This window comes from Moschus berezovskii, chromosome 11 (genome assembly GCF_049115385.1).
Source record: "Moschus berezovskii isolate FMDL1 chromosome 11, NW_MosBer_1.0, whole genome shotgun sequence".
Taxonomy (NCBI): Eukaryota; Metazoa; Chordata; class Mammalia; order Artiodactyla; family Moschidae; genus Moschus; species Moschus berezovskii.
In genome coordinates this window covers 36,294,809-36,319,823 of record NC_142470.1, presented here as the reverse complement: position 1 = coordinate 36,319,823, position 25,015 = coordinate 36,294,809, and the positions used below count along the sequence as shown (strand labels likewise).

Below are 25,015 nucleotides of genomic sequence, written 5' to 3'. Positions count from 1 at the left end.
CAAGCACTTCCTAGGACTCTGTGTTGTGGACTCCATCCCTGCTGCCTTCCTCCATAGGTCTTGAGTCTCCTTGAAGTATCTCTGTTCCCTGGGTTTTCTGCTGTCCTATGTGTCTCACCATGGACTCCATGAGTCCATGGGGTTGCAAAGAGTCAGACACGACTGAGCGACTGAACTGAACTGATCTGTCTCACTTCCTTCCCGCAAACAAGACAGATGGGAAATACAGTTAGAATACTCTGCCCCAGAGGTGATGTTAATTCAGGAATGGAACAAACGAGCCCTGTATGATCCCTTCACACCCTGCCCATCAGGAGAGGGCAGCACATGCAAACACGGGGGACAAGATGAGTCCCCACCGTAGAAGACAGTGCTATTCCAGTCCCATTAGAAAAGCGCTGGGGGGGAAAAACGTATTTTTCATCCCATTTTTCTTGATTTTATGTCCTTGTTCTTCTTTTAGATACCGGATAATGACCCAGTGCTGGCAACATCAGCCTGAAGACAGGCCCAACTTTGCCATAATTTTGGAGAGGATTGAATACTGCACTCAGGTATACACATCCCCCCACCTCCTTCAGCTAGTATTTATATGGAGAAGTCTTAAAGATGGCAAATGCCAAAATGTGAAATAACAGTTACACCAGCCAGGAAAAATGAGTTATGCTCTTGAAGATGAATGTTAATTATCTATAAGTACAATGAGTGGTATCTCAGTCTTCCTGTTTTGTAAACAAATACTAGTTGCTGTCGCTTAAGAGGAGTTGAGATGGGAGAGGGTCTGTCCAAGCCATGCAGCTTCCCGCAGTCCTGCTGGTCCCTGTCCAGATCCCACTCCCAATTCCATCAGTAAGGGCTGCATTTTTCCTGTTTTGATGTTAATAGAAATGGGGTACATTTTCAGCAGATAACTATGCCTTCTGCCTCCTCAAGAGTGGAGGCCATCAGGTGAGAGCCCAGGCCCCCAGTTTCCTCCGTCTGTGTCTGCACCATCCTCGGTGGAGGAGTGTCCTCCTCTGCTTCAAGGTCTCAGGGACCTTCACACCGACACTTCTCACCTCCAGGCTGCATGTGTTTTCTTTCCCTCTTTTTTGCCTCTCATTCTGCCAGGATATCAGATTCTGGAGAACCTTTTAGAAGTCAGGCAACAAACCACTACCTCTCTAAATTCCCTCTCCTCTTAGTTGTGACAATAGACATACACATTTTCACACTGGAGTCATCTCCTGTCCTCATGATTCCATTCTTTAGGGTCCTTTGAGCTCAGAAGGCATTTATCTATATAGACTTCAAGTTATTTGTGTTTTTTTGTTTTGTTTTGTTTTAGAGAACTTGATGTTCAGTGGCTTTTAGGTTATTACGTTGTAATATTAATGGGATGCATCCACTTAAGTACATATACTTTGGAGTAATTTTCTTCTCCAAAGTACATAAGATCCCTCTTAAAAGCTGGGAGCTCTGTACAAGCATATTTTGAATGACTCATTCTAGAAATTAATAATTAATAGGGAAGGAACAAAAGACTAAAGCAGAGAGAATTAGAAGGTAGGTATTTTTTATGCTTAAACTCTTTACTGATGAATACTGGACCTATGTGCTTTTCTATTAAACTGAAGTAATGGTTTTCCCAATTTGCACAAAATAGTACAGGATTAAGTTTCCCCAACTTTAAGCTTTCTTCCACAAATCTTCCTCAAATCTCTAGCAACTGCTGTCTGCTTTTCTATATCAGTCTGTCGCTGTAAAAATGATTTGGAAGAGTTGATTTTCTAAGTGGTTTTCCTCATAGCACGTCAGTATTTCCTGGGTTTCATGAGATCCAAACTTGTTCAAAAACCACTGCATTGTGATATCAGCATGTGTAATGAAGTGATGATATAACCCAGAAACGTTATGATCAAGTGCAGTCTCCATCCAAAGGTGATGGAAATGCTAGGCGAACCAGAGGCTAACCTTGTCAGCCAGCAAGTGTGTCCCTCCTCCCCTCCCCTCCCCTCCTCTCACTCGCAACAGACACATTTTGAAGTCAAACATATAGATTTTTTTTTAAAGTATTTCATTGGGAACTGGACTTCCCTGGTGGCTCAGAGGGTAAAGCGTCTGCGTGCCATGTGGGAGACCTGGGTTCGATCCCCTGGTCTGGAAGTTCACCTGGAGAAGGAAATGGCAACCCACTCCAGTACTCTTGCCTGGAAAATTCCATGGACGGAGAAGCCTGGTAAGCTACAGTCCATGGGATTGCAAAGAGTCGCACACGACTGAGCAACTTCACTTCACTGGGAATAGACTGTACCCATTTTAAAAACTAATTTATAATTTTTTAAATCCATTCATCTATAAGTTTTCCCTAAAGCTGGTCTCTGCAAAGCCTTTCTTTCCTGAGCCCACTCCCCTTCCCCAGGCAGTGGGGCCGCTTCCGGGCACCCTGTCCCAGCACGCTCCTCTGTAATAGCGCCTCTCCTCCAAGTTCTCCAAAGATGAGGACGTTTACGCATGTGTTTCTTATTCTCCCGTGCTTACAAATTAATACATTCCCAGTAAACCCTGAATGTTTTCCTCATCTGTGGAATAAGTCTGGGTGACATCATCGCTAAGGTTATCTTCCCATCCACACGTTTGGCTTGTGGTTCCAAGTCTCCATCCGTCCATCTCTCCCGCCTGTAGGACCCAGATGTGATCAACACCGCTTTGCCCGTAGAATACGGGCCCCTCGTGGAAGAGGAGGAGAAGGTGCCCATGCGGCCCCAGGACCCCGAGGGAATCCCTCCTCTCCTGGTCTCGGCGGCCCAGGCCAAGCGAGAGGAGGGCCGCGAGCCGGCCGCCCCCGCCGCTCTGCCCTCGGCCCCACCGGGCAAGGCCGGCAGGAAGCCCGCGGCCGCGGAGGCCTGTGTCCGGGGCGGCGCCCGGCCGCCGGCCGTGGACGGGGGACACGTCAACATGGCCTTCTCGCAGGCCAACCCGCCCTCGGAGCTGCCCCAAGTCCAGGGCTCCAGGAACAAGCCCACCAGCCTCTGGAACCCCACCTACGGCTCCTGGTTTACAGAGAAACCCACCAAAAAGAACACCCCACCGGCCAAGAAGGAGCAGCGCGAGCGGGGGCCCCCGGGCGGCGAGGGCGCCCGTGCTGGCCCGGCCCCCGCGCCCGCAGCCCGCCGCCCGGGCGCCTCGCTGCTCCTCGAGCCGTCGGCGCTGACCGCCAGCCTGCGGGACGTGCCTCTGTTCAGGCTGCGCCACTTCCCGTGCGGCACCGTCAACTACGGCTACCAGCAGCAGGGCTTCCCCCCGGAGGCCGGCCCCGGCCCGGGCCGCCACGAGGACCCCGCGCCCAAGAGCCAGCCTGCGCCCTGAGCCCCAGCCCGGCCCGGGGAGGGACAGGTAACGGCTCCTCCGCAAACCACTGACCAAATGCCACTCTTCATTCTGTGCCAACTTGTTTGAAGTGCCACATCAAAAGCTGTGTTTTCAAATTGCTTCTAAAGGTTTGGAGCACGGGTTCATCCCAGTCTTGCAAAAGGAGAACATCTCATAAAGACAAATGATCAACGCGAGGCCGGGCCGGGGCTGCGTAGGGTTCTGATGGATGGCTGGTGTCCACCTGCTCCTGCTTCTTTCCCTGTCTCACGTGCTCTGCTCCACGCTCGCAGAGCTAGCCGCTCCTGTGTTTGCTAGTCGGAGTCATAGGTGTTCCCTTACCTGGTCAATGTGGGCCTGGACCACTTGAGAGCAGAGGGAACAGAAATAAAGTTCTCTGTAGTGTCAGCGCGGGGACATTCTTTACTTGAAAAGAAAAATCATAGACAACTCACTGGAAGGTCCCTGTGGATGATGCTGGGTGCTTTCACTTGTGCTGAGTCATTGATCATATCATTAAAATGTGGTGAATAGTTAGAGTAGTAGAGAGAAAATGTGTATACACTCACCTGAATGAAACCCAAGTACTCAAAGTGCTTTGAGGATGGTAAGATCCAGAGAGTCCAACATCCTGGTAATATACCTCATGCCTTAAGAAAACCCTCCTACTAACGGTGAACAGCGGAGTGTGAGGTTTCCTACTGCGTCAGAAATTTGAGATTTAAAATTTTAATTACTTATTTTAAAACTTAGCACTAAAATAAACTCCGATGATAAAATTTTTTTTAATGTAAGCAACAGTGATGCATCGACGCATAAAAATGTGTCCATTCGCAGGCATTAGTGTCACACTCCCTGACAATTTCAATCACGAGGCTCCCAAGGCAAAGTTTCTGCTCCTGGAGATGAATCACGGGGGCAGCAGGCCCTCCAGAGGTCCTAAGCAGAGGTACTGATTCAGTATCCTTCCTTCCAGGCTTCACCGCAGTTCTGGCTCCTTAATAGTGTGTGATTCCAGCACACACAGGAACAGAAATTGACTGAAACACAAGGCATAATTTGCATACCTGTCAAATACAGAGTAAAACGATTTTTTTCTCTGGGTGACAAGTGAAGGAATTAAGGAACACGTGGAGTGCTGAGGTTGGTAGTGACATGTTACAAAGAGTTCTGAACTTGGTTTTCACACGTGAAATTTATCTCCATTGCAGACAAGGTGCGAATCTGTTAAATCTTACGCACAGACGTATGTAATGATACTTTATCAGAAAGTTTTCATCTCTTTCTGCTCCCCTCCATTGTCTTTCCCAGTTTCATTTCTGGTGGTAGCTGTGTCAGAACCTCACTTTGGGACAAAAGCATTTTTTATCACTTGTTAAGCACTAAACATTCCCAAGCAAAAGGACTGTGTCTATCCACCTTCCCCTGCCTTCTCAACTCCACTTGCATCAACAGTCTCATCTGGACGTGAGGCCATTCTGTTCTAAGTCAATACCAGACCAGTGAGTGTTGATTCCCCTATGGCAAAGCCTCGCCTAGTCAATAGTTCTTCACATCTTAAGAAGCTCAGATACCTTGGACATCACTTTTCTTTATCTTCTTGACTGCCAAAAGTATCTTCATTGGACACACATGAAGATGAAACATCAATGAACTCATCTCTAAATACGTGTATCAATAAAGTTTTAGTTCATGCCCAGCGCAAATAGTCTAATTATATAACCATTAATTCATAAACCACCTGAAGGTGTCCAAGAATCACACTTTGAAAAATACCCTCCTAAAAGGATAACAGAGCAACTGTCATAACGAGAACAATTTCACTTTATATTTGTGACACCATAACCAATTAAACAGGGAGCATGCTACGTGGTTAAATAGCCAACTCTTTCATTAACAAGGGGAAAATCTTATCCCTTTCTCTTCTTAAAAACCACACATCCACTACATTTTCAGGTTGTGCCTTACTACCACGGAGATTGATTTGTTGATTCTCTCTAATCGTCTTTATTGGTATCAGTTTTCATGTAAATGGTAGTCCAATCTTAAAAGCCTGTATACATGGATAATAAACAACTCCACACTGAGATATGACGACCTCAAGATGTTTCATTTAACTTGCTAATCGCCCAGGTATCAGCACTCCAGCCATATGGCTCCAGCAATTCATACTGATGCTATGGACTCACATATTTATTAATTATGATGGAAAATTCCACCTAGAACATGGACAGGCACAATTAAAGTCTGTGGAAGTTACATTAATTAAGCCATAAGCTAGTATAGTTATTCATGTTCCATATCTATAAAGAAGCTCATCATAAGTTCACAATCATTCCACTGGGAAATTGGCAATTTGTGAGGAATGACTAGTTTATCAATAGGTGGTACTTCAATATTTTAGCAGATCAATATAGCAGGAACAAACTTTTATTTTTTTAGAAAGAGTAAGATCTACTTGGTAGTTGAAAGACCAGATTCTTCAGGTCCAGTTAGGATGTGCATCCTGGCTGTCCGTGGGTTCTCAGATCTGTCTGTACCTCAGTGTCTCCATATACAAAATGAGGGTAATAACGTCCCTTTCTCCCTGCCCCTCAGGGAGATTACAAATAGTGAAAGCACACGCACTCTCTCTCACACCTCTTGAATTCCTTAATGAATTGGGTTGATTGTGGGGAGAATTTCAAAAGTTGGCATGTGTCTCTATACGACTGCCCTCCCACTAGGCCCATCTGGTCCTCCCAGCTCCCCTTCTGTGCCACGTGGGCTTCATCTGTCAGTTGTTTAATGACAGGAGCAAGAACTCTACCAGAACCAAGTCCTTTCAGCTCAAAAGAAGAGTGTGAAGCCTCTCTGCTACACTTAGTGTTAAAAAATGAGCAACAGAGGAAGACATTTAATAAATTTGATGAATTCTTTTTAAAAAGTGTCTGGCCTCTCCATATAGTTTTTGGTAAACTCTACAGCTGTAAGATATTACATAACCACAGATTAACTTTATTCTGTAACACTTGGGGCTTTTACCTCCAGATTCACAGGGTGCACCACCAAAAATCCCCAGTGGCTCAGTGGTAAAAGATCTGCTTACAGTGCCAGAGCTGAAGAAGACACAAGTTCAATTCCTTGGTGGGGAATATCCCCTGGAGAAGGAAGTGGCAACCCATTCTTGTATTCTTGCCTGGAGAATCTCATGGAAAGAGAAGCCCAGCAGGGCTACAGTCCATGGGGCCGAAAAGAGGCAGACATGACTGAGCACACATGTACCACTGAAAATTCTAAGTGATCAGGCTATCCTAACAGATTTTTCTCTAGTAATAGAATTAAAATTCACATGAGCTTTGTAGACCTAAAACATGATGCTTATGAATTTAGACTACTCTGAATAACAGACTTCTCATGACAAGATTCATAAAATGTGTGAAGTGCACTGTCAATCTGTCTTTAGCTAATGACTTTTTAAATGGGTCCCCAAAGAACACACAACTTGACTTTGCTAATTTCACTGCAGCAGATGGGTCCCTGTGCTGTTGTGTGAACTTCTAAAACAAAACCCAGAAATTCCTGTAATCTTCCACAAGATGCCCTAAAATAAAAGATAATTATTGAGAACAAATAGTAAGGCTTCTATTAAGATTCTGCTTTGGTATCCTGAGTAGGTGTATTTAATTTTTAACACACCACTCAAACACAAAGCTATTTTTAGCTCTAAGTTAATAACTTTTAAAACATTTGAAAAGCTCAGTGTAAGGAAATACGACATAGCGTTGGGGGAGGGAGGAACACAGCTTCAGTGTTCATAAATATAAATGAGCGTGTTACCTTTCCACGTAAAGATGGCACCACCAGGTTCGCCTCAGAAGAACCCCAGATACCACATCTATCTGCAGTACTGTGCCCTGTCCATTCCTCAGATCCCTCTGTTTGACCTGTGCTCCAGCAGTTACCCGACTCCATTCATCTACTAAGGCCTACTGCCTCCCTGAAAGCAATTACTCAAAATTAGGTATCCTGCCATCACTAAAAGCCTCATTGGGCAGGCAAGATTTTCAGCCAATGTTAGTTGAAAGGCAGTCTTACTAAATGAACCCACTAAGCCTTAGTATATTAGTGCTCCCTACAGCACTTACATTGTGAGAGGTTATTTGCCAGTACAGATGATTATCAGACTGATAAAAAAAACCTCACATGGTTGTAATATTTTGCATGGTTTAGCACTCATCAATTATTTGAGAAGTAGCATGCAGACAGTGCAGGAGTTGAGTATAGGTATTAGACAGCAATTACCTACCTACATGACTCCAGCAAGTTAAATTCTCACGTTCTCATTTGAAAACACGAGCAGTTTGGTCTCAAAGGCCCCCTTCCAGCTCTGAAGTCTGATTCTGTAAGACTTCACCTCTGTGTAAGATAAATCCCAACATCTGGCCCACAGTTGGTAGGTGTGTGTGCACAAGTGTTGTGTGTGTGTGTGAGAGAGACAGAGAGAGAGAGACTCTTAATTCATTCAAAGCCAAAGTCAATTAATTCAGTGCACAATCCCAGTGATGCAAATTATATTTAATCCTCATTCAAAAGGAGACCAGAAAGAAGTTTAGCATCAGTTCTCTGTTTATCGTTCTATTCGAAGATCTCTTTAATAAATCATAAAATCATTAACACAGCAAAATGAGGTTAATCTGAGATGGTTTCCTGAAAGCAGCAAAGCTGACACAGGACTATGAAAATCATATCTTAATAACCTTACACTCACCATGGCACCACTTATTTCTCTTTTGTTATGGTTGCTACAGTGGCAGCCTTATTAGCAAAGTAAAATCATGTGACTTATCACTAGAAGGTTCTCTTTCACCATGCTTAATATTCAATGACAGACCTCATGTACTTTCTGTCCGTGACTATTCCCAGAGTAACAAAGCCCACGTTGAGCCACATGTCGGAGACCAGGCGTGTCCATGGAGTCAGGCCTCTCTCAACAAACATCGTGGAAACATTTATGATGAAGAATTCATAGTAACTGGAGTCCTCTCTCCCAACCACCATCCGATTGGTTATAATCCCTCTTCTCAGCTTTGTGGAGACACCCACTGCCACTGGGGGGCAGTTTTTAGAAACCTGTGCTGGACTATATAGCTTTATAGTGGATCTAGAAATAGGGAATCCCCAAAAGATAGCCAATTCATGTGTCCCACCGAAAGAGAAGACTGTGACAAGTGCAGGCAATTCTCTACATTTTAGTGTGTCTAACAGTTGAGAAAAAGATTTTTAAATATTTTTTCTTTATTCCACAATAATATTTATGTGGTATTTCACAGTTCTTAGAGAAGTAAGGTTAAAGACAAATTATTTTTCTTCATGAATGTAACCAGTAAGCAGCAGGTGACGTCTTATAAAAGAAAACAAACTAAAGCAGGACATGGACTGGATTTTCCTCTATCTCACACCAGGGAGTATGAAGTGAGACCTCAAGAAACCTCATGCTATTTCTTAATTCCCTAAGCTCTAGTCCCTTCAAGAAAGAGAAAAGATCGCTTGAGAAAGATCACAACATTTTTAACAGGTACATATAATCTACTGGAATTCTTATTAGAAATCCATTTTTACTGGCAGGTTCAATAAAGGAGACTGAAATTTTTCACTTTCATCCTCTTCTCTGTTGTGTTTAATGCAAAATCCACTTTCCCCTGCCATCAATATGGAATTTTTATGACTATTAAAACTCATTCAAAAATCCACATTAGGATATTCTCCCAAAGATACTGCATAGCAACACCTATCCTTCATCATGAGAACTGTCAGGGACAGCCAATATCATCAACACTGTTGACTAAGACTTAAGCTGAATCTCAGAAGTCATATTAGACAAAGAATAAAAAGGATGACTTGAAACTGTGAACATAATTTTAACATGATTCATTTCCATGTCAGTCTTATTTGATTTGTTACATGAAAAATCATTGATTTGGTCTTCATGAAGGTAAGGGTTCTTCAAGTATTGCCTCTCTCAGGCTGGAGCTGAAAGAACTTAACTTCTATGAGATCAACACAGGTCAAACAGAACACAGCATGTAGATATTTAAACTTCCTAGACTTTAGGAATGCTTCAAATTCAGTTCAGCGCAAGTAGCTTCCTGAGACTCCCTATTTAATTTAATTTATCCAATTCAAACAACTCTGACAAAATATCCAGTCCTGAGACCAGTTCCTCTGAGAACAGAGGCATACAAGGTGTGCATGTGAAGACCTGAATATCTACAGGAGCAACAAGTTTGACACCTGGGGGTTCATGATGGATTTTGGAGCTGAAATTAAATCATATTCATGATCGCTGGTCAAATGATGGCAGTGATCACTGGTGACAGGTTATGTTTTAGCTGAACAGCCTCAATTTAAACACCTAGAGTGTCTTTACTAACACAGCTCAGACCTTATAGCCAGCCCCTCCTCAGCACCAAGACCACATTTTCCAATTTGAACTAAAAAAATGACAAGACCTACTGCTTCTTTATCATGAAAATTCTGTTTTATTTTAAAGAATGAGAAGAAAAAAGGATCCTACGCCCCCCAATCCATGCCTTTCTCCTCAAGGGAAAAGGTTATGAGCAGAAAAGTTTCATTTCTACCACGCATGATGAAAATATATTGTTGTCAGTAATGTGCTCATCCACTCTAACTCCTTCACATAAATTTCTTTCTCCCTCCTGTAAAAAGGAGCACTGGAAAAAAATTTGCTATAAAAAATTATTTTTGCCTATGCAAAGGCATCATATTCTGCTTGTAATAAAATCTTAACACAACTTACGTAACTTGTTCAACCCCCACACAGTCTCCATTAAGAATGTCTGTTGTGTATTCAAGCAGCTTATGTGACATTGTTTGTAAATAAGGGCCTATGTACCAAGGGATATTACTAAACAATTACTAAAATCAGATGTGATAATGTGAGCTTTGTATTAACTACTGTGTTTGTATAATAAATGAGTGTAGTAAAGGGCATGAAGAAAAATAAAAAATAAATTCTCCTACTTGCTTGTCATGCAATGAAATGTATTATATGTCTCTGAGTCAATCATTAAGATAACAAATATCCAGTGAACAGTTAATTACTAGATCTATATCCTAATTAAGATGATTCTTAACACATTAGGTCTCTAGCCATTGGTCAATGTGGTTTAAATAATATCACATAGTCTAAATAGGTAGGTCCAAAATAAAACTCTGAAATAAAAATGCTTGACTCCAGAAACCAATGCTGTACACACCTGGCTGAGATCCAGTCCACCCTCTCTGTGTTAGAGCACACGTTACTGTGTCCTCTGAGTTAGCATCATAGCACAACAGAAATTCAAAGCCGGCCCCAGAGAAAACAGATAGGCAATTAGGTGACCACACTGTGCTTCCTGTTCCCTTTTCTGCCCTTGACTCCCAGCGTGTCACTGTTTGGGGAAAAGGTGGACTACCATGATTCAAACCTTTCTTGTTCCTTGTCCTCCCTTACCCAGCAAAATGTACCTGTCCGCGGCCTGGCTTCTCAGGCCCAGCTGGCTGAAGCTGGCGAGACAGCACCCTACTGTAAACCATCGATGGCCTCCACTGCCTCTGCTCATTCAACAGCATTTCCTGAGCATATACTAGGTATCAAGTATTATTCCAAGTGTTAGGGATGAAGCGATGAACAAAAACAGTTAGAACCCACCCCTCAATGAGCACAAAGTTGAACATAACCAAGGGTGGTAAATGCTAAGGAGAATAATAACACATGAGAGGGATAAGGAGCTCCAGAGAGGACAGTGCGAGGGGCTCACCACGGTTAGTGTCTCAGCTCAGACTCTGCAAATGTCTGTATCTGAACATGCTTAAAGCACTTAAACATACTGCCACCAAATTACCTTAAAATATAGAAACAAAAGCCTTTCAGTAGGAGGTAGACACTTATTTATATATAATTTTAAATCTATAAACTCAAAAGTTTTCTATCCTACTCTAAATAAATGAAATCCCACTGGTATAAAAGGTAATTAAGCAATTTTAGAAAACCACAGAAATATATTATTTTCTTAAATGACTCTCTGTGCATCAAAACAAAGTAATAAGAAAGTAACTAAAAACATAACTTTATTTGCTGAGTAGAAGCATGGCACTTGTTAAGACTCTCAATATGTATAGGACAAATCCAAGTCATCACTGTAAGAAGAAAAAAAGTTAAACACAAAGCATATGTAATCTGAGTACCTGAGAAAAGCAGAGGCACAGGCAGGGTCAATGACAACATGCCACTCCAAACCAAAACAGCTTCCCTCTTTATTAACGCTCAAGATGGGAACTTTGAATGACAGAAGCAAAACACAAGTGAAAACACCTAATTTTTATGTATAATATATGTAAACATACACATTACATGGATTTAATAATCCTAATCTGAGAACAATTGGTTCTTTAACCTCAAAATAAATTCAGTGTTGACATTACTGTTACTAACTTATAGGGTTTTGCATTTAACAGGAAGAATTATGGACACCCAAGTTCAGTGTAGTCATGGATTTCATGGTAAGATATAAATAGAGTTTTTAAGAAATAAACTATATAATAAAATAAGTTTACTTTTGAATCATAATACAGTCACTTTCTTCAATCAAAAATATTCCTTGATTATAAAGCAGCCTTACTTTGCAAATGTATTTCAGGAAAATAGCTCTAGCAATATTTGAAATTTCATACTTTTTTAAAAAAGGCAGCAAAGCAACAGAATTTAGATTTTAAACAGTATATTGCAAAATAGTTCAACATATTCTTTCTAAAGCACAAAGCAAGTTCCATTTTGAAGGATGCTTTTTATCTTATAAAGCAAACTGTTCTGATATTTCTGTGGTAGTTTACAGTCTGAATATCTACGATAAAAGATAAATCTTTGTACATATAGGACAAACTTCAATACATATCCACAAGTGTTTTGCATTATTACATCACTCTATTATGAAGTTCAGTTTGTTAACATGTACTCAAAAGGAAAATAAAAACATGATACAGTTCTGCAGCTTTATAACAGGCTGAATTCTGCAACAATCAAAAACATGAAACCAGCAGCAACAGCAAAGGCAACACCAATCTTATGAATAATAAAACAAAACACCAAAAACCATAACCATTTAAATGAATAGCTACATTCTTCTTAACATATCTTAATTTGCTCTGTCTTAAATATACTTTTTTTTTTTAATATTTTTCATCCCCAGAGGAAATGATGGCAAATTCTCCACAAAGAGGAAAGTGCATCATGTTTTATTTTCAAAGTGCTTTGCGTGTGTGTGTTTTATAGATATGTCTAATACGGAAGTTAAATATGTGCAAATAGTTCCAATTGTGACTTGAATTCATGAACCTAATCATGGGATTTTGAAGCTCCTCCAGATGAGGCAGTCACCAACACAGAAGAAAGATCTGAGATGACGCACTGGGCAGCAGAAAGAGCCCAGGCCACAGATGAGGAGACCTACACTCTAGCTGGAGGGTCTAGTAACCAGCTAGCTCATGACCCAGGTGAGGAAGAGCAGCTTCGGAACCCCGCAGCAGGAGAGGCTGAGCTCCAGAGTCCCAGGGGCCCATCTACCCCCTCAGCTCTAAAGTGTCTGTAGGTGGGACTTCCCCAGAAGGGCAAATAACTAAACCCAAAGACAAGAAAAACGCACATCATCCAGCTACTACTCTCACCTTGTCCTCAGTGGTACAGAAAGAAAGAGAAACTCCAAACAAGGTCATGTGAACGTCTTAACGTTAACCAAAGCTAGTGAAAACCTTCACAATGACGGTACATGGAAAACCCACTATTCTGTGCAAAAATGAGACACAATAAGCAACATCAGTCAGTCACCTCATGGCACATTTTTCCCAAGTTTAAGAATTCTCTTGGGTCTAAAGCTTTAAAAGCTTTTTAAAAAAAGTCTCATTTTTACATTGTTTTAAGAGAGCAATGATTCCTACAGTTCATATTTTGAGCTTTTTAAAGGGGTCTCTCTGAATTGTTATAATGGTCAATATGAAGATAATTGTATTTTCAAATTTTAAATAATGGTTAAGTGAAGTAAACCATTCATCACGGACTTGTGTGTGTGTGTGCGTGTGTGTGTAAGCTTTTTACTTTTGTGTGTATGTGTGTCTGTGAGCTTTTTATTTTGTGTGTGTGTGTGTAAGCTTTTTATTGTGTGTGCGTGTAAGCTTTTTATTGTGTGTGTGCGTGTAAGCTTTTTATTGTGTGTGCGTGTAAGCTTTTTATTGTGTGTGTGCATGTGTGTGTGTGTGTATGAGCTCATTTATTATAATACTATAGAAGCCTAGCTCAACAGTCCTCATCCACCAGCTTGGACCCGTTTATGCCCCGGTAGGCCACTCTGCTGGGCCTCACAAGGACCCCGTGGTGGGGCTTGCAGGTGAAGTAGCGTTTGTCTCCCACTGCCCCGTCATTCTTTCCCTTGGGGCTTCGAAGCTCCAGGCCCAGCCAGATCCCTGAGGCGAAGTCAGTGGGGCCCACGTACCTCACGGTGGCCATCTCGTTGGAGCTGGTGAGGAGGACCTGGGAGCCCTCGTGCAGCTTCACGCTACCCTCCAGGCCGCCGGCCGTCGTGCTGCTGCTCCAGCTGCGGTGCAGGGTGGGCTTCGACCTGTGCACAGGGGACCAAGGGAAATGCTTCAGTGTGAAGCCGCACGATGCCCTGTGCCATGCTCACTTCCACCGCCAGGTTCACCAGTCATTCACAAAACAGCTCACTCAGCATTCATAGCTTGATCTTTTCTATCCTACATGGCAACATTAGGACATATTGTTGCTTCAAGTTTTTCTCTTCGGGCTATTTTAATGCTACCCTCATCTGGATTTAAGATTTCACTAGCAATTTATGTATGTGCACACACATTTTATACCTATTTAATGAAGCAGAAAGAATGAAACCTGGCATTTGGCTGTGGTAAATTAAAATTACCTTTTGTTCACCTTTCAAATATTTCTTTACATGAAAACCATTTTTAAAAACTGTTAATCCACAAATTGGAAGCTATACACACACACACACACACACCCCTTCTATGAAGGAACTCCAGTTACATTTAAGGGTTCGCCACTCCCCCTTGTCACTAACATCCGCAAGGATCTTAGTTGCCTAGAACAGGACTCCTCTCCTTTCCTCTACAACAAAACATTACTTACAAGGTACTGCCTCCAAGACCCGCTACCCACATGACCTGATGACACAACTACCAGGCACCACATACGCAGCCCAGACAAGGCCTTATGCCATTACTGCCCAGAGCTTCTTCCACTGTCCATGGAAGTAGCTAATCCAGAAACCTGCCCCAAATAGAAATATCACCAGGATCTTGTTGCTGTATAACCTGAGACCTCCCAAAACAGTCATCCAGAAACCACCACCATGAAGCCATCCACCCACCATCCACACCATCTCTCCACCAAGAGAAACCCTTGTCCTGGCCACACAGTAGAGATAACAAAGAACCTGTTACCAAAACCGCACGGAGCCTGATTGTGAGCAGAACCTGGGTCCTGCTTGTTTTCCATTTTATTTCACTCTCTGTATTTTTAAACACATTATCACACACCGGTCCCATTTCTACATACTTCTACCTATTAACGCTGGAGGAAGGAAGAGCACTCTAATTTTCTGGCTAGGAAAACTGAGGTATAAAGCCTGTACTATGCCACATCTGATAAATCCAAGTTTTAAAATGCAATGGGAAAAAAAGATTATTTACCACGTTGAATGTACAAATATGAAGTTAACAAAGAAACACATAATACGTGTGTGTGTGTATCTCCTCCCCAAAGTGATATTTTTGGCAACCTGATGAAACTACTCTGAACTTCACATGACAGTATCTACCACTGCCTGAGCACTGACTGTGTACCACACACACACATTCTCTCATCCGACCTCACCCAAACCAGTGAGGAATTAAGAGTTAAGCTATTTGCATAACGTCAGAAAGGTGGCAAAGAGGAGTGCTGGTGTTCAGATCCAAGCTATCCAAGGACAAAGACCAGGCTCTTTGCTCACAACCGCAATGAGTATTAATAATGGAGAAAATGTTGAAAGATAATAATATGGCAAAATTTACATTTTAAATTGATTATATTTCCTCAATAAGAGTATGCTTTAAAAAAAAAAAAAAACAGGTACTAGTGTCAATCTGTAGAAGGATGAGTAAAGCTTCCTTTATTTTTATTTTCAAGGAAACCAACAAAAGTGTTGATATTTTCTTCTCATGTCAACACATCATCTTGTACATATCCATACCTGCTGTATCATCCCCACAGTTCAGATTTCTCTCTCCTTCCCTGGTTTCTCTGTATCATGCTCTTTCACTCACCAACATCTTGACACTGATTTTGATACCTCTCCCCTTTATATCCCAGTTGTCTCTTCTTAGTAATTTCTTCCATTCTGCCTAAGAACTCTTGAATATCTTCAACAAACTGGAGCATAAAGTTATTGCCCTTAAACTCTTTCAGCTAGTCAAGTGAGGAGACCAATTTCAAAATCTCACAATTGGTAAAGGTTTTGGGGAAGAGGGAGAAACAAAACCAAACCCACCCAACTCTGCTAAATAGTACCTTATAGCACCTCAGTTCCCATCAGGGTTCTCACGTGAAATCTCAGATCTTTGTGCGGCTTCCCAGTAATTTCAGACCAGCTGATTACATAAACTACCTGACTGATGCTCATCTGTTTGTTAAATTCTAATGCATGGGCTGTAATTCCAGGTGGCTTTGAGGACCCCATGACTAGTGCATGTCCCTAACTCAGCTAGACACTCCCCCCTGCCCCCAAGGGCACAGTTCATAGAGTACCTGGAAGAATTTAAAGTGGAAAAAAATAAAAAACTCCTTAACCCAATCAGTCTAGAAGACCCTCATATTCCTCAAAAAAAAAAAACACCTTTTTAAGTTTCTGAAAGTTTCAGATAACTATTAGACAAAATAAAGTGGGTCTGGGGGAAATAAATACAAATGAGAAAGAGAAAAAGGAGATTCTATCTACAAAGAAACAACAATAAAAGCTTTTTGAGCAGTATATTCTACAAGAGAAAGCAGGAATATTTTTTAAAATAATAGTAAGACTACCTTATGCAAATAGGCCTGACATTTCTTTTATGGACTCCCCAAAACAGTAAGTCAATTCTCTAATTAAGTAAACAGAGTATAAAATCAATCCACCCTATTCAAAGATAACACAAAATGTAAATTCCTCCAACTTTTATTAATAGTACTAAGTCTCTTTGAAAATATATTCAGAATACTACCTTTAGTCATTGGTGACATTTTTAATTGAGCTTGCAAAGGAGGGACGAAGAATTCTCACTGACACACTCATCACACCTTTTCTCCTAGGTGTTAAAATTCTACCATGCAATGTAAAAGACACAAAATTTGACTTTTCTTTCTTCACAGAATCCTGTCATGTTCATCTTGAAAGATGTTTTTCTAAATCTTCTTAATACTCACTTGGCAAAAGCATTTCTTCTGTTAATCTCTTTTTGGGAAGAAGCAGAAGTTGTACTGAAACTTCTCCTAAAACCTAAATATGAAAGTCAAGGTCAGAAGAGGAAAAATAAATCACAAATTCGCAGTTCTTGTTAAAACTTATCTTTTATCATTTCTTCTACAGACTTCTGGTTTACTAAATGGTTCTCTGAAAACAGACAGAAAGAAAATAAGTGCACGTAGAGTGTAACATGAGTGTAGCTTTCTTGACAACTGCTCTTTACCTTTCTCTCAAACCAGGCACTACATGAATAAGTCAAGACCATGACGTTACTTTTGTAAGTTTTTATTACAAACTTTTCTGAATACCAAACAAAATCAGATTATACATTGATAGAGTTGAATCTTTTTACTCTCAAATATTATAATCTTCATAAATCATATAAAAAATAGAATTTAAATGGTTTTAAAAACACTATTACTAAATATATTGTGAACAATAAATTTCAGAGCTTCTGGCTTTTGTCATCCCCAAATGACAGAGTTCTTTAAAAAAAAAAAAGAAGATTTCACAAAAGGTAAATTTTTTAAAAGATGTGTTTAAAAACGAACGGGATTTCCAGTTCTGGCAGTTACAGCACACCAGATGTGCTGAATGAATCTCTTGAATGAAGCAGGTATAATTTAAAACAACAATAATCTTAAAAAAAAAAAAAATACTGTTGAGCTCATACAAGTGGCACAATTCCAAAAAGGCCAAAAACCAAAAAGAGAAACCATGAGAGGTTTCCCCCAAACAATCCACCACCCTGTACTCCAGGACTAGCCTGCCCTCTGGAGAACCTGGGGCCTGCCAAGATAGGGTTCTGACCAAAGTGAGGGTCTTGAGCAGCTCACCCTCAGTGTAAAGTTAAAAGAAAAATAAAACAAAGCACCACTCAGATGAACACAGAGGAAAGCAGTCTGGGTCAACCCAGAAGGCAAGTTCATTTTATCAGTGTAATATAAAGGCAGTGAATGTAAACTAAAGTTGGCAGTGCCTTGTAGGCAACTGGCAGAAGTAAATACAGGCATACCTCAGAGATACTGCAGGGTTGGTTCCAGACCACCACAATAAAGCAAATATCTCAACAAAGTGAGTCACAGACTTTGGTTTCCCAGCATATATAAAAGTCTACACTACCCTGTAGTCTATTAAGTGTGTGATAGCATTACATCTTTAAAAATATGCATGTACCTTAATTTAAAAATACCTTATTGCTAAATACTGCTATCCATCATCTGAGCCTTCAGTGAGTCACAATCTTTTTGCTGGTAGAAGGTCTTGCCTCGATGCTGATGCCTGTTGACTGATTAGGGTGAAGGTTGCTAAAAATTGGAGTGACTGCTGCAATTTCTTAAAATAAGGCAACAATGACGCTTGCCACATCGATTGACTCGTTCACAAATGATTTTTCTGTGCAGCATGCCTGTTGGATAGCATTTTACCCACAGCAGAACTTCTTTCAAAATTGGAGTCAATCCACTCAAACCCTGCTGCTGCTATATCAACTGAGTTTATGTACTGTTTGAAATCCTTTATCGTCATTTCAACAATCTTCACAGCTTCTTCACCAGGAGTAGATTCCCCCTCAACAAGCCACTTTCTCTGTTCATCCATAAGAAGCAACACCTCATCTGTTCAAGTTTTATTATGAGACTGCAGCAATTCAGTCACATCTTCAGGCTCCATTTCTAGCTCTCTTGCTATTTCTACCGCATCTCCAGTTACTTCCTCCACTGAAGTTGTGAACCCCTCAAAGTCATTCATGAGGGCTGCAATCAACTTCTGCCAAATTTCCATTAATGTTGATATTTGAACCTCCTCCCATGAATCATGAAAATTTTTATTGGGACCTAAAGTGGTGAATCAGAGAAGGCAATGGCAAGCCACTCCAGTAGTATTGCCTACAAAATCCCATGGATGGAGGAGCCTGGTAGGCTGCAGTCTATGGGGTCGCTAAGGGTCAGACACAACTGAGCGACTTCACTTTCACTTTTCACTTTCACACATTGGAGAAGGAAATGGCAACCCACTCCAGTGTTCTTGCCTGGAGAATCCCAGGGACGGGGGACCCTGGTGGGCTTCTGTCTATGGGGTCACACAGAGTCGGACACGACTGAAGTGATGCAGCAGCAGCAGCAGCAAAGTGGTAAATCCTTTCCAGAAGGTTTTCAATGAACTTTGCCCAGATCTAAGAGAAGAATCACTATCTCTGGTAGCCATAACTTTATGAAAACAATTTATTAAATACTAAGAGTTGGAAATCTCAAAATGACTCCTTGACTCACAGGCTACAGAATTGTGTTGTGTTAGCAGGCATGAAAACAACATTAATTTTATTGTAAATGTCCATCAGAGCTCTTGGGTGACCAAGTGCATTGTCAATGAGCAGTAATCTTTTGAAAGGAATCTTTTTTTCTGAACAGTAGGCCTCAACAGTGAGCTTAAAATATTCAGTAAGCCATGTTATAAATAGATGTGTTGTCCTCCAGGCTTTATTGTGCCATTTATAGAGCACAGGCAGAGTAGATTTAACGTAATTCTTAAGAGCCTTAGGATTTTTAGAATTGTAAATGAGCACTGACTTCAACAAAGTTACCCACTGCATTATCCACTAACAGGAAAGTCAGCCTAGACTTCCCCAATGGTTCAGTGGCTAAGACTTTGAGCTTCCAATGCAGGGAGGCCTGGTTTGATCCCTGGTCAGGGAACTAGATCCCACATGCCACAACTAAGAATTTTCATACCACAACTAAAAAGCCCACATGCCACAATTAAGACCTGATGCAGCCAAATCAATCTTTTTTTTTTTTAAGGCTACCCCTTCTTTGAAGCCTCACACTGACTTCTCCTCTCTAGCTGTGAAAGTCCTAGATGACATCTTCTCCAATACAAGACTGTATCATCTACACTGAGGGATTCCCAGGTATCTCAGTGGTAAAGAATCCACCTGCCAATGCAGGAGACATGGGTTCAATCCTGGGTCAGAAAGGTTCCCTGGAAGAGGAAATGGCAATCCACTCCAGTATTCTTCCCTGGAAAAATCCCATGGACAGAGGAGCCTGGCGGGCTATAGTCCATGGGGTTGCAAAGAGTTGGACACGACTAAGCACATACATGAAACCATGTCTACATTGAAAAGCCACTGTTCAGTGGAGCCACTTTCATTAATGAGCTAGCCAGATCTTCTGAATAACTTGCTTCAGCTTCTGCATCAGCACTTGCTGCTTCACTTTATGCTTTGATCTTATGGAAATGGCTTCTGTCCTTAGACCTCATAAACAAACCTCTTCTGACTTCAAATATTTTCTTCTGCAGTTTCCTCACCTCTCAAGGCCTTCACAGAACTGAAGAGAGTTAGGGCCTTGCTCTGGATTAGGTTTTGGCTTCAGGGAATGTTGTGACTGCTTTGATCTTCTCTCCAGACCATGAAACCTTTCTCTGCATCAGCAGTAAGGTTGTTTCTTACCATCTGTGTGCTCACCGAAGTAGCACTTTTAGCTTCCTTCAAGAACTTTTCCTCTGCAGTCACAACATGGCTAACCGTTGGTACAAAAGGCCAGCTTTTGACCTATCTCTGCTTTTGATGTGCCTGCCCCACTAACTGTAATCATTTCCAGCTTTTGATTTAAAGTGGGAGACATGAGATTTTTCCTTTCCCTTGAACACTCAGAGGTCATTGTAGGGTTCTTAATTGTCCTACTTTCAATACTGTTGGTTTTCAGGGGATGGGGAAGCCCAAGAAGGGAGAACGAGATGGAGTAACAGCCAGTTGTGGAGCAAGTCAGAACATACACATGTATCGATTCAGTTCAGTTCGGTCGTTTCAGTTGTATCCAACTCTCTGTGACCCCACTGACTGCAGCATGCCAGACTTCCCTGTCCATCACTAACTCCCAGAGTTTACTCAAACTCATGTCCATTGAGTAGGTGATGCCATCCAACCATCTCATCCTCTGTTGTCCCCTTCTCCTCCCACCTTCAATCTTTCCCAGCATCAGGGTCTTTTCAAATGAGTCAGTTCTTCGCATCAGGTGGCCAAAGTATTGAACTTTCAGCTTCAGCATCAGTCCTTCCTGATATATTCAGGACTGATTTCCTTTAGGATGGATTGGTTGGATCTCCTTGCAGTCCAAGGGACTCTCAAGAGTCTTCTCCAACACCACAGTTCAAAAGCATCAATTCTTAGGTGCTCAGCTTTCTTTATAGTCCAACTCTCACATCCATACATGACCACGGGAAAAACCATAGCTTTGACTAGACAAACCTTTGTTGACTTATTGATCAGGTTTGCCATTTTATATGAATGAGGTTCACCACGCCTCAAAGCAATTACAACAGTAACATCAAAGATTACTGATTGCAGATCCACCACAACAAATATCATAATAATGAAAAAGTCTGGGGCTTCCCTGGTGGCTCGGTGGTAAAGAATCAGCCTGCCAATGCAGGAAACATGGGTTCAATACCTGGTCTGGGAAGTTGCCACATGTTACGGAGCAACTAAGCCCATGTACACAACTACTGAGCCTGTGCTCTAGAACCTGGGAGCCTATGTGCTGCAACTACTGAAGCCCACGCACCCTAGAGCCTGAGCTCCACAACAGGAGAAGCCACCACAATGGGAAGGCCCTGTCTGCCACAACCAGATATATGCCTGTGTAGCAGCAAAGACCAGCACAGCCAAAAATAAAACTTTAAAAAAATTAATGTTAAAAAAGAGTTTAAAATTTCAAATTTAACCTGTCTCTGGGTTAAAATGCAACCCAGAGACATAAAGTAAGCAAAATGCTGTTGGAAAAATGATGCTGAAAGACTTGATCAAGGCAGGTTACCACAAACCTATTTGTAAAAAATATATATATACACATATATATATAATATCTGAAAAGCACAAAAAAAGCAAGGCACAATAAAACAAGATTTGCCTGTATAATCTTCTTGCGAGGCATCAACTCAGGCTTCAGAGAATTTCCATATATTAAATTCTAAGTAGGTAAAATAAGTATTTCACAATAAATTACAAAACTCACAAGGAAAGAAAGTACCACAAGTTAGGCTCAACAGAAATAGATGACAGAATCAGGCTCACAAAGATTTCAGATACTGAAATATTAAGCATGAAAGGTAACACAATATTTAAAATGCTTAATAACATAAAAGAAAAGATCTTGAAAAAATAGGAAAAGAATAAATGACAATAAGTAACAACCACACAGACTTACAAAAAGAAAACAAATGAAAAATTTATAATTAAAAACCTTTGTGGCTGAATTAGGCAATAGTATAAACATAGCAGAAGAGAGAAACAGAAAGGTAACTCTGAAAATATCCAGAATGCAGTCAAGAGAGAGAAAGTTCTCAGAAATATAAACTCGGCTTGGGAAAGTGAAAAACTGGACTATCCTACTCATCAGAGTTTCAGAAGGAGATAATAAAGAGCATAAAGAAAGAAATATTTTCAGAATATGAAGAAGAATTTTACAGATTAAATCAAAGATACTAATTCCCAGATCCAGGAAGATCCAAGATGCCAAACAGAATAAACAAAGGGAAATCTCCACCTAGACACAATCAGAGTAAAACTGTACAAAACAAAGCAAACAAAAAGGATCTTAAAAAGCAGTCAAAAAGCGAAGATAAACCACCTACCATCACTTCACGGCAAATAGATGGGGAAACAACAGACACAGAGACAGACTTTATTATTTGGGGCTCCAAAGTCACTGCAGATGGTGCTGCAGCCATGAAATTAAAAAACGCTGCTCCTTGGAAGAAAAACTATGATCAACCTTGACAGCATATTAAGAAGAAGAGACATTACTTTGCCAACAAAGGTCAGTATAGTCAAAAGCTATGGTTTTTCCAATAGTCATGTACAGATGGAAGTGAGAGTTGAACTATAAAGAAAGCTGAGCGCCAAAGAATTAATGCTTCTGAACTGTGGTGTTGGAAAAGACTCTTGAGAATCCCTTGGACTTCAAGGAGATCCAACCAGTCCATCCTAAAGGAGATCAATCCTGGGTGTTCATTGGAAGGACTGATGTTGAAGCTGAGGCTCCAAAACTTTGGCCACCTGATGCAAAGACCTGACTCACTGGAAAAGACCCTGATGCTGGGAAAGATTGAAGACAGGAGGAGAAGAGGACAACAGAGGATAAGATGGTTGGATGGCATCACCGACTCGATGGACATGAGTCTGGGTGAACTCCGGGAGTTGGTGATGGACAGGGAGGCCTGGTGTGCTGCAGTCCATGAGGTCACAAAGAGTCAGACATGACTGAGCGACTGAACTGGACTGAAACCACCTACAATGGTACAGATTAGACAGACTCATAGCTGACTCCTCAAAGCACTGACAGAAGACAGAAAACAGAAGAATGATAATGTCAATGTGCTGGGATAAAACAGCTTTCAAACTAAAAATTCCATCATTTTTACTTTTACCTGGTAAAACTATCATGAGGAAAGACAGTTAAAAACTGAGAGCATTTGCTACCAATAGACCTTTTCTTAAAGAAATTTTTAAGAATACAACGTGTTAAAAACAAAATGATTTCAAGAGGAAATTCAGAGGATTTATGACTAAAGATATTGGTAAATATGTATAAACAAATTAAATAAATATCAATTATATAAAACTATTATAATAATGTGAAATTTGTGAGGAAAATAAAATAGAAACAGAATAACTCAATTTCTAAGGATTTTATATTATTTGGAAAACTCTTGAGAGTCCCTTGGACTGCAAGGAGAGCCAACCAGTCCATTCTAAAGGAGATCAATCCTGGGTGTTCACTGGAAGGACTGATGCTAAAGCTGAAACTCCAATACTTTGGCCACCTCATGCGTCGAGTTGACTCACTGGAAAAGAGTCTGATGCTAGGAAGAATTGAGGGTAGGAGGAGACGGGGACGACAGAGAATGAGATGGCTGGATGGCATCACCAACTCGATGGACATGAGTTTGAGTGAACTCCAAGAGTTGGTGATGGACAGGGAGGCCTGGCGTGCTGTGATTCATGGGGTCGCAAAGAGTCAGACACGACTGAGCGACTGAACTGAACTGAACTGAACTGAAACATAATAATTGACTTTAGGCTTTGTTAAGTATGTTTATTGACTATGCCAAAGCCTTTGACTGTGTCAATCACAATAAACTGTGGAAAATTCTGAAAGAGATGGGAATACCAGACCACCTGACCTGCCTCTTGAGAAACCTGTATGCAGATCAGGAAGCAACAGTTAGAACTGGACATGGAACAACAGACTGGTTCCAAATAGGAAAAGGAGTATGTCAAGGCTGTATATTGTCACCCTGCTTATTTAACTTATATGCAGAGTACATCATAAGGAACTCTGGGCTGGAAGAAGCACAAGCTGGAATCAAGATTGCTGGGAGAAATATCAATAACCTCAGATATGCAGATGACACTACCCTTATGGCAGAAAAGTGAAGAGGAACTCAAAAGCCTCTTGATGAAAGTGAAGGAGGAGAGTGAAAAAGTTGGCTTCAAGCTCAACAATCAGAAAACTAAGATCATGGCATCTGGTCCCATCACTTCATGGGAAATAGATGGGAAAACAGTGGAAACAGTGTCAGACTTTATTTTTTGGGCTCCAAAATCACTGCAGATGCTGATTGCAGCCAGGAAATTAAAAGACGCTTACTCCTTGGAAGGAAAGTTATGACCAACCTAGATAGCATATTAAAAAGCAGAGACATTACTTTGCCAACAAAGGTCCGTCTAGTCAAGGCTATGGTTTTTCCCGTGGTCATGTATGGATGTGAGAGTTGGACTGTGAAGAAAGCTGATCACCAAAGAATTGATGCTTTTGAACTGTGGTGCTGGAGAAGACTCTTGAGAGTCCGTTGGACTGCAAGGAGATCCAACCAGTCCATTCTAAAGGAGATCAGTCCTGGGTGTTCATTGGAAGGACTGATGCTAAAGCTGAAACTCCAATACTTTGGCCACCTCATGTGAAGTGTTGACTCACTGGAAAAGACTCTGATGCTGGGAGGGATTGGGGGCAGGAGGAGAAAGGGACGACAGAGAATGAGATGGCTGGATGGCATCACCGACTCAATGGACATGAGTTTAAGTGAACTCCAGGAGCTGGTAGGCCTGGCGTGCT

At 41.3% G+C, this 25,015-nt stretch overlaps 2 protein-coding genes across 6 annotated transcripts in view; one reads left to right on the top strand and one right to left on the bottom strand.

Moving 5' to 3' along the window:
* ALK (ALK receptor tyrosine kinase) overlaps window positions 1-3,725 on the top strand; it is a 752,669-nt gene extending 748,944 nt beyond the window's left edge. Inside the window, exons 28-29 of the mRNA XM_055400465.2 lie at window positions 464-554; window positions 2,665-3,725. Of these exons, the coding sequence (XP_055256440.2) occupies window positions 464-554; window positions 2,665-3,348 (775 nt within the window). The 3' untranslated portion in view covers window positions 3,349-3,725. The remainder of the gene's footprint in view (window positions 1-463; window positions 555-2,664) is intronic.
* Window positions 3,726-3,727: 2 nt separating this feature from the next.
* Window positions 3,728-25,015, bottom strand: part of CLIP4 (CAP-Gly domain containing linker protein family member 4) — a 78,464-nt gene continuing 57,176 nt past the window's right edge. For 3 of the 5 annotated variants that reach the window (XM_055400102.2, XM_055400101.2, XM_055400103.2), the window contains exons 15-16: window positions 16,859-16,931; window positions 11,455-14,003 (exon numbers count right to left, since the gene is read on the bottom strand). In XM_055400102.2, the coding sequence (XP_055256077.1) occupies window positions 13,682-14,003; window positions 16,859-16,931 (395 nt within the window). In that variant the 3' untranslated portion in view covers window positions 11,455-13,681. Of the gene's footprint in view, window positions 4,392-11,453; window positions 14,004-16,858; window positions 16,932-25,015 lie in introns of those variants that run through there. The other 2 variants (XM_088841263.1, XM_055400104.2) reach the window with 2 other exon arrangements.